Raw genomic sequence first — 12917 nt, forward strand, 5'->3', positions numbered from 1 at the left:
TGCTCCCAGGAACAGGAAGAAGGAGTTTTACACCTCAGACGCCCTGATATATGCTCCCAGGAACAGGAAGAAGGAGTTTTACACCTCAGACGCCCTGATATATGCTCCCAGGAACAGGAAGAAGGAGTTTTACACCTCAGACGCCCTGATATACGCTCCCAGGAACAGGAAGAAGGAGTTTTACACCTCAGACGCCCTGATATACGCTCCCAGGAACAGGAAGAAGGAGTTTTACACCTCAGACGCCCTGATATACGCTCCCAGGAACAGGAAGAAGGAGTTTTACACCTCAGACGCCCTGATATACGCTCCCAGGAACAGGAAGAAGGAGTTTTACACCTCAGACGCCCTGATATATGCTCCCAGGAACAGGAAGAAGGAGTTTTACACCTCAGACGCCCTGATATATGCTCCCAGGAACAGGAAGAAGGAGTTTTACACCTCAGACGCCCTGATATACGCTCCAAGGAACAGGAAGAAGGAGTTTTACACCTCAGACGCCCTGATATATGCTCCCAGGAACAGGAAGAAGGAGTTTTACACCTCAGACGCCCTGATATATGCTCCCAGGAACAGGAAGAAGGAGTTTTGTACTCACAGGATGAGTTGTGCTGAGTCATGGCGGCGGCGGGCCACCAGGTCTTTCTCTCTCCACTGCGTGAAGCGACTCAGAACTTCGCCAGCTCCTCCGTCGGTGCTGATCGGGTTCTGATGAGTCCAGATCTCCAGACCGACCAGGACCACCCGAACGTTCAGCTGTATGTAGATCTGAACACACACACCGGAAGTTCTTAAGGTTTTCCTGAAAGTCTGAGTGATAAAATCAGCTGAGAGCAGACGGTTTCCCCTCAGAGTGGAGGATAAACAGTGTTTGTGTTTGTGTGCTCACACTGTCTATGAAGTTGGCCAGATGAACCATCTCCTCCCGCACTGCGGTCTCATTCCTGTTCATGTGATTATACTGAAGACAGAAATAAAGTAAAGAGTAAAGTTCTCATGTTTTTCTCTGAGCAGAAATATAAAGTCTGTAAACACTGTAAAACGTCTGTAAACACTGTAAGAGCGCATCTATAAAGCGTCTGTAAACACTGTAAAGCGTCTGTAAACACTGTAAGAGCGCATCTATAAAGCGTCTGTAAACACTGTAAGAGCGCGTCTATAAAGCGTCTGTAAACACTGTAAAGCGTCTGTAAACACTGTAAGAGCGCATCTATAAAGCGTCTGTAAACACTGTAAGAGCGCGTCTATAAAGCGTCTGTAAACACTGTAAGAGCGCGTCTATAAAGCGTCTGTAAACACTGTAAGAGCGCATCTATAAAGCGTCTGTAAACACTGTAAGAGCGCATCTATAAAGCGTCTGTAAACACTGTAAGAGCGCGTCTATAAAGCGTCTGTAAAGACTGTAAGAGCGCATCTATAAAGCGTCTGTAAACACTGTAAGAGCGCGTCTATAAAGCGTCTGTAAACACTGTAAACACTGTAAGAGCGCATCTATAAAGCGTCTGTAAACACTGTAAGAGCGCATCTATAAAGCGTCTGTAAACACTGTAAGAGCGCATCTATAAAGCGTCTGTAAACACTGTAAGAGCGCATCTATAAAGCGTCTGTAAACACTGTAAGAGCGCATCTATAAAGCGTCTCACCCGGTCGTTGTCGACCACCAGCAGCAGCTCCACGTAGTGAGTCTTATGGAGGACGGCTCGCTTCATCTGGAACAGAAAAACAAGTGACTGAGCTCTTCGGCGCCCCCTACAGACGGTGTGACCTCACTGCGAGTCACTGTGACATCACTAACACGTGTGCGTGACCACACCCTGCTGTGCTGCCGGTGGTGGATCTCCTCCGGCCCGTGCTGAGCGCGCTCCGTGGCGTTGCCGTGCCCGTGCGGCGTCCCGCAGCCTCTGGGCTGTGATGTCACATCCTGTAGGCGGTACACCAGGTGCTGGTTGGGAGCGGAGAACGACGGCTCGATGCCGTAGCTGTCTTGAGTGAGATGCAACACTCCTCTGGGAAAACAAAGACGGAAAAAGGTCAGATGAGCTGCTGTTTTCCCGTCAGAGTGAGACATCCCGGATGTTTAACCATCTCAGATTATCTCAGGTTCAGGAACTGCTCCGGATGTTCGGTTAAAACTGACATTTTCCTCAAATATGAAGGAATAATATCTATATTTAGACCCAAAGCTCCCTCAGAGATACTCAACATGATGCTTGTGGCAGTTAATCTGAGCTGAGACATGTCCCAGCTGATCTGTGAGGCTTTATTCTTCCAACAGTTTGGGTGAAATGACCCTTTAAAGGTGAGAGCTTCAGCAGGGATGAGGTAAACTTTAATTAATCCTGTTTGTGTGTGCATATCACAGTAATTAGGCCTCACACAGGGTGGACACACACACAGAGACCATCTGTGATCAGAGTACAAACAGGAAGGTGAACGTCCTTGAGAAAAGTCGACTTATCCGAGAGGAAAGTGTTTGTTTAATTCCTAAGTTCACATTTTCACAGTTTTTAATGAACCTCTTAAATCAGTCTATTCTGTTCTGGATAATAAACTAAAACTGTTCAAACATCCTGATCAGCTTCAGTTCTTTATGTTTTATATAAAACAGGAAGCAAACATGAACATAAACCCAGAATCTGAGGCAGAACCAGAGTTAGTTCAGTTCTGAGCAGCTTTAAGGTGAATATCTGCAGATGTTTCCATGGTAACGGCTGCAGAGATTCACTGAAACACGTTCCAACATGAACATAAACCCAGAATCTGAGGCAGAACCAGAGTTAGTTCAGTTCTGAGCAGCTTTAAAGTGAATATCTGCAGATGTTTCCATGGTAACAGCTGCAGAGATTCTCTGAAACATGTTCCAACATGAACATAAACCCAGAATCTGAGGCAGAACCAGAGTTAGTTCAGTTCTGAGCAGCTTTAAAGTGAATATCTGCAGATGTTTCCATGGTAACAGCTGCAGAGATTCACTGAAACATGTTCCAACATGAACATAAACCCAGAATCTGAGGCAGAACCAGAGTTAGTTCAGTTCTGAGCAGCTTTAAAGTGAATATCTGCAGATGTTTCCATGGTAACAGCAGCAGAGATTCACTGAAACATGTTCCAACATGAACATAAACCCAGAATCTGAGGCAGAACCAGAGTTAGTTCAGTTCTGAGCAGCTTTAAAGTGAATATCTGCAGATGTTTCCATGGTAACGGCTGCAGAGATTCACTGAAACATGTTCCAACGTGAACATAAACCCAGAATCTGAGGCAGAACCAGAGTTAGTTCAGTTCTGAGCAGCTTTAAAGTGAATATCTGCAGATGTTTCCATGGTAACAGCTGCAGAGATCCACTGAAACATGTTCCAACATGAACATAAACCCAGAATCTGAGGCAGAACCAGAGTTAGTTCAGTTCTGAGCAGCTTTAAAGTGAATATCTGCAGATGTTTCCATGGTAACAGCTGCAGAGATTCACTGAAACATGTTCCAACATGAACATAAACCCAGAATCTGAGGCAGAACCAGAGTTAGTTCAGTTCTGAGCAGCTTTAAAGTGAATATCTGCAGATGTTTCCATGGTAACAGCTGCAGAGATCCACTGAAACATGTTCCAACATTCAATTCAAATTCAAAAATACTTTATTTATCCCAGAGGGAAATTAAATGTTGATGTAACTCAATTAAATGTTGGAGTTATTATAGATGCTGATGGCTGTGGGCAGGAAAGATTTCCTGTAGCGGTCCGTTTTGCATCCAAACTGAAGAAGCCTTTGACTGAAGAGACTCTGTTTTCTGATAACAGTCTCATGGAGAGGATGTTCAGGGTTGTCCATAATTCTCTTGATGTTATGTAAAATCCTTCTTTGCATTATTGTCTCCAGAGGTTCCACAGTCGTCCCCAGAACAGAACCAGCCTTCCTTATCAGGTTGTTGAGTCTTTTTAGGTCCCTGGTTCTGATGCTGCTGCCCCAACAGATGACGCCAGAGGAAATGACGCTCTCAACAACAGACTTGTAGAAGATCTGCAACATCTTGCTGCAAACCTTGAAGGACCTTAGCTTCCTCAAGAAGTACAGTCTGCTCTGTCCTTTCTTGTAGATGGCTTCACTGTTGTGTCTCCAGTCCAGTCTGTTGTCCACATGAACACCAAGGTATTTATATTCCTCAACCACCTCCACTTCTTCTCCCATGATGGAAACAGGGTTTGATCTGACCCTGTTTCTCCTGAAATCTACAATCATCTCCTTTGTTTTGTTAACATTCAAGATGAGATGATTGTTCCCACACCATGCCACAAAGCGGTCCACCAGCTCTCTGTACTCAGCTTCTTGTCCATCTCTGATACACCCGACAACTGCAGAGTCATCTGAATATTTCTGTAGATGACAGGAGTCTGACTTGTACTGGAAGTCTGAAGTGTACAGAGTGAAAAGGAATGGTGAGAGTACAGTCCCCTGTGGTGCTCCTGTGCTGCTGATCACCTGGTTAGACACACAATTCTTCAGTCTGACAAACTGTGGTCTGTTTGTCAGGTAGTCATTAATCCAGGTGATTGTTGAGGCCTCCACCTGAGTCTTCTGGAGTTTCAGCCGAAGCAGATCAGGCTGAATTGTGTTAAATGCACTGGAGAAATCAAAGAACATGATCCTCACAGTGCTGCCTGCTTTGTCCAGATGACAGTGGGTTTGTTGAAGCAGGTGTATGATAGCGTCTTCAACTCCAACTCCATGGCGATAAGCAAACTGCAGGGGGTCCTGATATGTGCTGGTTTGCTTACACAGGTGGATCAACAGGAGTCTCTCCAGGACCTTCATGATGTGGGATGTCAGGGCAACAGGTCTGTAGTCATTGATGACTGAAGGATGAGTTTTCTTTGGTACCGGAACCAGACAGGATGTCTTCCACAACAGTGGTACCTTCTCTTGGGTCAAGCTAAGGTTGAAAAGGTGTTGCAGAATCCCACAGAGCTGCTCTGCACAGGCCTTCAGGACTCGGGGGCTGACACCATCTGGACCTGCAGCCTTGTTCCGGTTCAGTCTCTCCAACTGCCTCTTCACCTGACTTCTAGAAACAGAAAAGTGGGAGGGGGAGGCAAAGGGGACAGCAGCATCTCCTGATTGGGTTGATGACAAACTAGTGGAAGCAGAAGAATCCATGACTGAGGTGGAGGTGGAGATGTTACAGGAAAGCTGTGGGTCAGAGGAGGGTGGGATGTCTCTTTGGCTGGGAACAGGAGGGGAGGATGGTGAGCTTGTTCCTGAACTGAACCTGTTGAAGAATGTGTTCAGCTCAATTGCTCTGTCCAGACTTCCATCCATCCGATCCTCCCTCTGCTTGAGGCCTGTGATCTTCTTCATTCCTGACCACACATCTCTGATATTGTTCCTCTGCAGTTTACTCTCAAGCTTCTTTCTATACACCTCCTTGCTCTCTCTGATCTTGACTTTGAGCTGCTTCTGTATACTCCTCAGTAACTCCCTGTCTCGCTCCCTAAAGGCTCTTTTTTTCCTGTTCAATAGTTCCTTTAGCTCACCGGTGATCCAGGGTTTGTTATTAGGGAAGCATCTCACTGTTCTGGTGGGGATGGTGTTGTCCACACAGAAGTTTATATAGTCAGTCACACACTCAGTCATGGCATTAATGTCCTCTCCATGTGGCTTACAAAGAGAAATCCAATCGGTTGCATCAAAACAACCCTGTAAGGCTTCTTCAGCTTCCTCTGACCATTTTCTAACAGTCCTTTTTGTGACAGGTAGTCTCTGGACAAGGGGTTTATATGCTGAACAGAGAAAAACAAGGTTGTGATCTGATTTTCCCAGGGGAGGTCTTGATTTGGAAATGTGTGAATCCTTGACATTTGTGTAAAACAAATCCAATGTCTTGTTTTCTCTGGTAGAGCAGCTGACAAACTGTTGAAAAGTTGGCAGTGTAGCAGAGAGTGAGGCATGATTAAAATCACCAGATATTGCCACAAAAGAATTGGGGTGTTGTGTCTGTATCTTAGCAACAACGGAACTGATGACATCACATGCAGTGTCGGCAACAGCTGAGGGTGGAATGTAAACAGCCACCAAAACAACACTGGTGAACTCTCTTGGCAAATAATATGGACGAAAACTTACTGCCAATAGTTCAATGTCAGGACTGCAGAGACGACTCTTCACAGTAACATGTCCTGGGTGACACCATCTGTTGTTGACAAGCACTGCCAATCCATCCCCTTTCCTTTTCCTGCTACTATTTAAATCTCGATCATGAACATAAACATGAACATAAACCCAGAATCTGAGGCAGAACCAGAGTTAGTTCAGTTCTGAGCAGCTTTAAAGTGAATATCTGCAGATGTTTCCATGGTAACAGCTGCAGAGATTCACTGAAACGTGTTCCAACATGAACATAAACCCAGAATCTGAGTCAGAACCAGAGTTAGTTCAGTTCTGAGCAGCTTTAAAGTGAATATCTGCAGATGTTTCCATGGTAACAGCTGCAGAGATTCACTGAAACATGTTCCAACATGAACATAAACCCAGAATCTGAGGCAGAACCAGAGTTAGTTCAGTTCTGAGCAGCTTTAAAGTGAATATCTGCAGATGTTTCCATGGTAACAGCTGCAGAGATTCACTGAAACATGTTCCAACATGAACATAAACCCAGAATCTGAGGCAGAACCAGAGTTAGTTCAGTTCTGAGCAGCTTTAAAGTGAATATCTGCAGATGTTTCCATGGTAACAGCTGCAGAGATTCACTGAAACATGTTCCAACATGAACATAAACCCAGAATCTGAGGCAGAACCAGAGTTAGTTCAGTTCTGAGCAGCTTTAAAGTGAATATCTGCAGATGTTTCCATGGTAACAGCTGCAGAGATTCACTGAAACATGTTCCAACATGAACATAAACCCAGAATCTGAGGCAGAACCAGAGTTAGTTCAGCTCTGAGCAGCTCTAAAGTGAATATCTGCAGATGTTTCCATGGTAACAGCTGCAGTTGGACACAACACTGGTTCATCCCTTGAGTTAGGAGCCTTTTTCCTGCCTGAATGGTTCATAGCTCAGAGTTAAGTGGCTTAACAAAGAAAAAACACATTCCTCTGAAATGTGTTTCTTACCTGAGGCCGTCGCAGATGCTCACAGCCACAGCTGAGCCCTCCATGTCCTGGACGAAGCCCTGATAGTGGCAGTGGTTCTGTAACACAGAGAGGTGATACCTGGTGACACCAGCAGGGGGAGCTGTGACGCTCTGGCAGTAATCTGATGCTTCTGACACACTTCCTCTGTGTTTGTGTGTGGAGAGAAGGCTTCAGAGGAACTCTGACTCGTCATTTTTCTCCCATGACTCAGCCTCATTTCCTGCTCTGAACTCTGCCTTCAAACCGTTTTCTGAGCAGGTCATGACCTTTCATCAGCAGCCGAGGCTTCAGATCCTCAGGAAGAGGATTATCTGAGCCAGATCCGCCCAAAAATAAGTGCTCCCCCTCTGAGTTCCACTGTTTAACATGTCAGGACACGATAGGAAGCTTCAGTGAGTGAGAAACTAAGTGAACCCCTGATCCAGCAGCTGGTAGCAGCAGTGAGTGAGAAACTAAGTGAACCCCTGATCCAGCAGCTGGTAGCAGTGAGTGAGAAACTAAGTGAACCCCTGATCCAGCAGCTGGTAGCAGCAGTGAGTGAGAAACTAAGTGAACCCCTGATCCAGCAGCTGGTAGCAGCAGTGAGTGAGAAACTAAGTGAACCCCTGATTCAGCAGCTGGTAGCAGCAGTGAGTGAGAAACTAAGTGAACCCCTGATCCAGCAGCTGGTAGCAGTAGTGAGCAAGAAACTAAGTGAACCCCTGATCCAGCAGCTGGTAGCAGCAGTGAGTGAGAAACTAAGTGAACCCCTGATCCAGCAGCTGGTAGCAGCAGTGAGTGAGAAACTAAGTGAACCCCTGATTCAGCAGCTGGTAGCAGCAGTGAGTGAGAAACTAAGTGAACCCCTGATCCAGCAGCTGGTAGCAGCAGTGAGTGAGAAACTAAGTGAACCCCTGATCCAGCAGCCGGTAGCAGCAGTGAGTGAGAAACTAAGTGAACCCCTGATCCTGCAGCTGGTAGCAGCAGTGAGTGAGAAACTAAGTGAACCCCTGATCCAGCAGCTGGTAGCAGCAGTGTGTGAGAAACTAAGTGAACCCCTGATCCAGCAGCTGGTAGCAGCAGTGAGTGAGAAACTAAGTGAACCTCAGGGTGACCTTTAACCTTTAACATGCTGACTGAGGCCTGCAGAGTCTGAGATGTAGCTCTTTGGGTTTCTGACCTTGGGGTGACCTTGCTGGCCCTCTTAGTTCCTGTGGAAGCAGGAAGGGTTCACTTAGTTTTTAACCCTCTGCTTCTGTGTTTGGTCTCAGTTTCTGTTCCATAAATACTGGGACAGCTTTAACAGCTGCTTCTTTCAGATTAAACTTTGAGCTCACTTATTCTGCTCCAGAATCTGGGCTCTAATTAAAAGCCTCAGAGCGCCCTGAAGCCGTTACTGTGAACCAGCTGCTGCCGGCGTCATGTTTCAGGAGTTCCACCTTAAATCCTTCATCACATTCCAGATGAGCTCAGGGGGAGGGAACATGTGGGGGGCAGCGGGTCAGCAGACAGGAAGCATCGCTAACCAAACACACTCCGAGGGAACTCCCATCCAGCCTCAGCGGCTGGGAAAAAGCTTGTTTTAATAAACCCAAACGGTTTCAGACGCTCAGCTTCTCACCGACTTCTTCCAACATTTCACATAAACAGAAACCAGGCTCAGTTTTACTCACTTCAGTTGTTTCCCATTTGAAACAAGCTTCAAGTTTAAGCCTTAAAGATGTACTTTTAGTGGAAAGTTTGGTCAAATGATGATATTTTCTAAATGAAGGAAACCTGATTGGCTCAAAGCAAAAGGAAGATGGAAGAAATGAGGAATGAAGGGATTCACATTTCACACTTCAGTCTGAGCTCATCGTCTTTTCTCCCCATTAATTTAGTAAAAGTCTGTCGCTCACAGGCTTTTATTATTGTAAAAGTCTGTTGCTCACAGGCTTTTATTATTGTAAAAGTCTGTTGCTCACAGGCTTTTATTTTGTAAAAGTCTGTTGCTGTCTGCTGTGGAACAGGAAAAGAAAGTAATCGGCGGATCCACCAAACATGGAGAAGGGTACGGAACTTTTACTCGGCCATTTTCATTTTAAAGTTCTTCCAGACGCCGGAGCCTGTGAGCAACAGACTTTTACAAAATAAAAGCTTGTTAGAAACAGACTTTTACAATTATAAAACCTGCGTGAATGCACGATAAAATATTTAGCGGCGTTAAATAATTACCGAGTTAACGCGATAATAACGAGTTAACTCGCCCAGCCCGAGTAAAAACACGATGCGACCGCAGCCAGACTCAAAGTTATGTTCAGCTTGAATATCATTCAGCTGTCAGAGGTTTTAAAAATGCTAAAATGTGTGTAAATTATCCGCCCATGTGTTTCTGAGTGTACCTTCGGGGGGGTTCATCGTTCAGGTAGAACTTCGGCTTCTCTACAGTTAAAGGATTTTATCTCACGTGTCTTTAAATCTGTGACTTAAAAACCCTCTGATGCCTCATAAAGGGGAGTAAATGGGTCCAGACCTGCACCTGAAAGTACCTTCAAATTAAAAGTCCATAAAGTTTGAGTGTGTTTTACCTGGACAGGCGGTCGGGACGAGATCAGGGATCCGTTCTGACTGTAGGTGAACACGGTGAAGTCTGCAGGCAGCAGCAGCCTGAAAACATCAGCAGCAGGTCGGTAAAAGGGTCCAAAATCACCAACATGGAAACAAGTCATGGAGTTCCTCAGGGTTCTGTGCTCGGACCCATTCTTTTCACTTTATACATGCTTCCATTAGAATCAAGAATCAAGAATCTTTATTGTCACTATGGAGGCATAATGAAATTTAGTTCAGGAGCTCTTGGCTTTGTATACACAAAAAATATAAAAAGATATCTAAATAATATACAAGAGAATAAAAATAGTAAAAGTTAAAGTAAAAAGTAAAAAAGTAAAAAGTTACAGTGCAATCCGGTTATTGTAACATTATTAGACAGCATGGCATAAAGTTCCATCGCTATGCTGATGACACTCAGCTTTACTTATCTATGAAACCAGATGAACCCAATAGGTTGGTCAGACTACAAGTATGTCTAAAAGACATAAAGACCTGGATGACTCAGAACTGTCTGCTTCTAAACTTCCATTTCTATACTCTGGGTGGTATTTTCTTGGCTTTTGGTCCTACAGTGAGGAACCTTGGGAGTTATTTTTGACCAGAATTTATCATTTGACTCGCATATAAAACAGGTTTCTAGCTGAAAAAAGTAGGTCAGATCTGTCTGTAAACAGGAAGTGAAAACAAACCAAACCTCAGAGGTCACTTTCTGGAAATTCTGTTCAGCTAAAACCTGAAAACACAGAGTTTCCAAACGTCTCAAAACAATACGAAGAGAAAACAACAAGTCAGGCAGAAATAAGAACCGTTAAACCCAACAACTGTGTTCCCTCTGTGAAGCACGGCGGTGGTAGTTTCATAATTTGGGTACGTTTGCTGCACCTGATCCAGGATAAATCGATGAATTAAACACGCTAAAGAACGACTGTTATTGATGAAGAAACGCTTTAAACCTGAAACTCTCTGTTTGTGTTGATAGAATAAAAGTGCGTCGTTCTTGTGTGAGTTTCAGCTGCAAAGAGCACAAAGATTTAAGGTGGAATTTGACCCGTTAAATTTGTAAACCTCATTCATGCTGAAGCAGATTAAAACTGCTCAAGAAGGACATTTCAGAGTTCCTGGCCCACGGAGAGGAAATCAGAGGAGAGAACACAGCTGATCAATGGCTGCATTGAAAACTTTCACCATAAACACAAAGATAAACATACACATAAACAAACAGCGACAGTAGCCACAACAGGCAGCACCAGGGCTTGAATTTCAGAGCAGAACGTAAAGAATTTAGCACTTTTTAATTATATTTTCCACTTATATACACAGGAATGTCCTTTGATAACGATGAGCTAACATTAGCAACTGAAAAGCTACAAGATGGCCGACTTTATCCAGGAAAAGGCTGCTGACTGCGTTTCTTTTGGAGAACTAAATTCTTAAGGCTGATTTACGCTCTCCTATCTCCGGTCAACACAAAATCGTCCCTCCAGAAAATCAATTAATCAATCATTATTGCGCATTTCATACCACAGGCAACTCAATGTGCAAGTCAGACCTCACAGTCTCTTGGCCCTATTTTCTCTCCCTTCGTATCACTGCCTGCTGTGTAGACCGTGCAGACCGAGCAGGGAGAGAAAATAGGGCCAAGAGATTGTGAGGTCTGACTTTTTCCTGGAGAACCATTTTGTGATGCAAATGTATTACTCTGTTGAACGCATATTGTTCTGAGAAGCAAAACGCTTTATTTTTTAAACCCCAGCCAACTAGCCGGACTACTTTCATCAACACCAAAACGAGGCTGGAACTCTGCTCACAGGACGCAGCAGGGGGTAAGAAGATGTTCAGAAATGATGTTGCTGATATGGGATGTCATACAGCTTCATGTCAGAAGAGGTGAACTATCCCTTTAAAGCTGCAGTGTGCTAATGTTTGAGCATGCTAACTAGCATTAGCTGTGTCTTAAAGCTGCAGCTGTGCTAATGTTTGAGCATGCTAACTAGCATTAGCCGTGTCTTAAAGTTGCAGGGGGCTGACTGTTGTTGTTGGGGGGGGGGGGAGGGTTAACCTCAGCCATGCCTCCGTCTCTTTTTAATTGGACTAATTGATGAATTAGATTTTTCTCGATCAGAACCAGAACTCTGCAGCACATCTGGATGGTTTAGAAGAAGAAACGCCCATTTTATAGCTTTTACATCCTCTGGAGCTGCTTCTCAGAGTTCGTGGGCCTCTGAGTGGTTTAAGCTTCACATCTGGACCTCCAGCACACGTCTAAACAACACTCTGTTATCACGGAGCTTCCCTTCTTCCCTCCGCGGTGACGGAGCGAAGGATCCATATCAGAGACGGTGACGTAAACACAGTTTACAACACCAGATACAACAATCTGAACTATTATTTGACCCGTTTAGTCTCTATGAGCTCAGACAGAGTTAGAGAAAATGCTCTGAACGTCTCCATCAGGAACAAAAACAACAGCTGATCAGCTGATCATTAACACTTGAATCTGATTGGATGTCCTGGTTCCATGAGATGTGGAGCGGAGTTTGGATTCTGAACAGATTAGCGGATAAATAAACTCATTACTGAGCGTGTTGCTGCAGCAAATTCTGGATTTGTTTCTGTTTTCTGAGCTTAAAGAAGTCGGTCAGCGAGACTTCAGTCTGAGCTTCTGCTGTTTCTGATTATTCTGTCAGAATAATACTCACAGATACTCAGAATAATCAGGAAGTAAGAAGCGTTTAAGTCGGACCATCGTGTTCCATGAACCTCTTTCCAACAGAATAATGAACAGAAATATCTACAGGAAAGTGCAAATGTACAAAGAGAATCAATACGTATGAAATAATAAAGGTGATGAACTCACTCGTTTCTCTCCAGATGGACGAGGTGATCGTCTCCATCCACCCTGATGATGTACGACACCTGCAGACACACAAGGGGAAAACTTTGATTCATCACAGGTGGAAAACCAGGATTCCCTCCGTCTCTGTGGGTCAGGCGGCAGAAACGCCGCCCGGGACAACTGTAAAGGTGACGAACTGTGTAAAATCTAGAGCTGGGTCAAATAGTCGACGTATTCGACTTATTCGACGTCATAAATTCGTCGACATGAATAATTCGCGTCGATGAGTCGCAAATTTTTTATGTTTTTTGGTTGAAGTCCCCGTTCCAAAACGACCTACTGGATGAACTCTCATGAGTCGGGACTGATGCGCCGCGCGCAGCCGTCTGCG

General features: G+C 44.7%; 1 protein-coding gene across 1 annotated transcript in view; it reads right to left on the reverse strand.

The window, feature by feature from the left end:
- Nucleotides 1-12917, reverse strand: part of adam9a (ADAM metallopeptidase domain 9a) — a 38806-nt gene that overhangs the window by 7549 nt on the left and 18340 nt on the right. Inside the window, exons 3-9 of the mRNA XM_075467018.1 lie at nt 12548-12606; nt 9669-9747; nt 7102-7178; nt 1814-2006; nt 1644-1709; nt 890-961; nt 599-768 (exon numbers count right to left, since the gene is read on the reverse strand). Of these exons, the coding sequence (XP_075323133.1) occupies nt 599-768; nt 890-961; nt 1644-1709; nt 1814-2006; nt 7102-7178; nt 9669-9747; nt 12548-12606 (716 nt within the window). The remainder of the gene's footprint in view (nt 1-598; nt 769-889; nt 962-1643; nt 1710-1813; nt 2007-7101; nt 7179-9668; nt 9748-12547; nt 12607-12917) is intronic.

This window comes from Odontesthes bonariensis, chromosome 6, assembly GCF_027942865.1.
Source record: "Odontesthes bonariensis isolate fOdoBon6 chromosome 6, fOdoBon6.hap1, whole genome shotgun sequence".
Lineage (NCBI taxonomy): Eukaryota > Metazoa > Chordata > Actinopteri > Atheriniformes > Atherinopsidae > Odontesthes > Odontesthes bonariensis.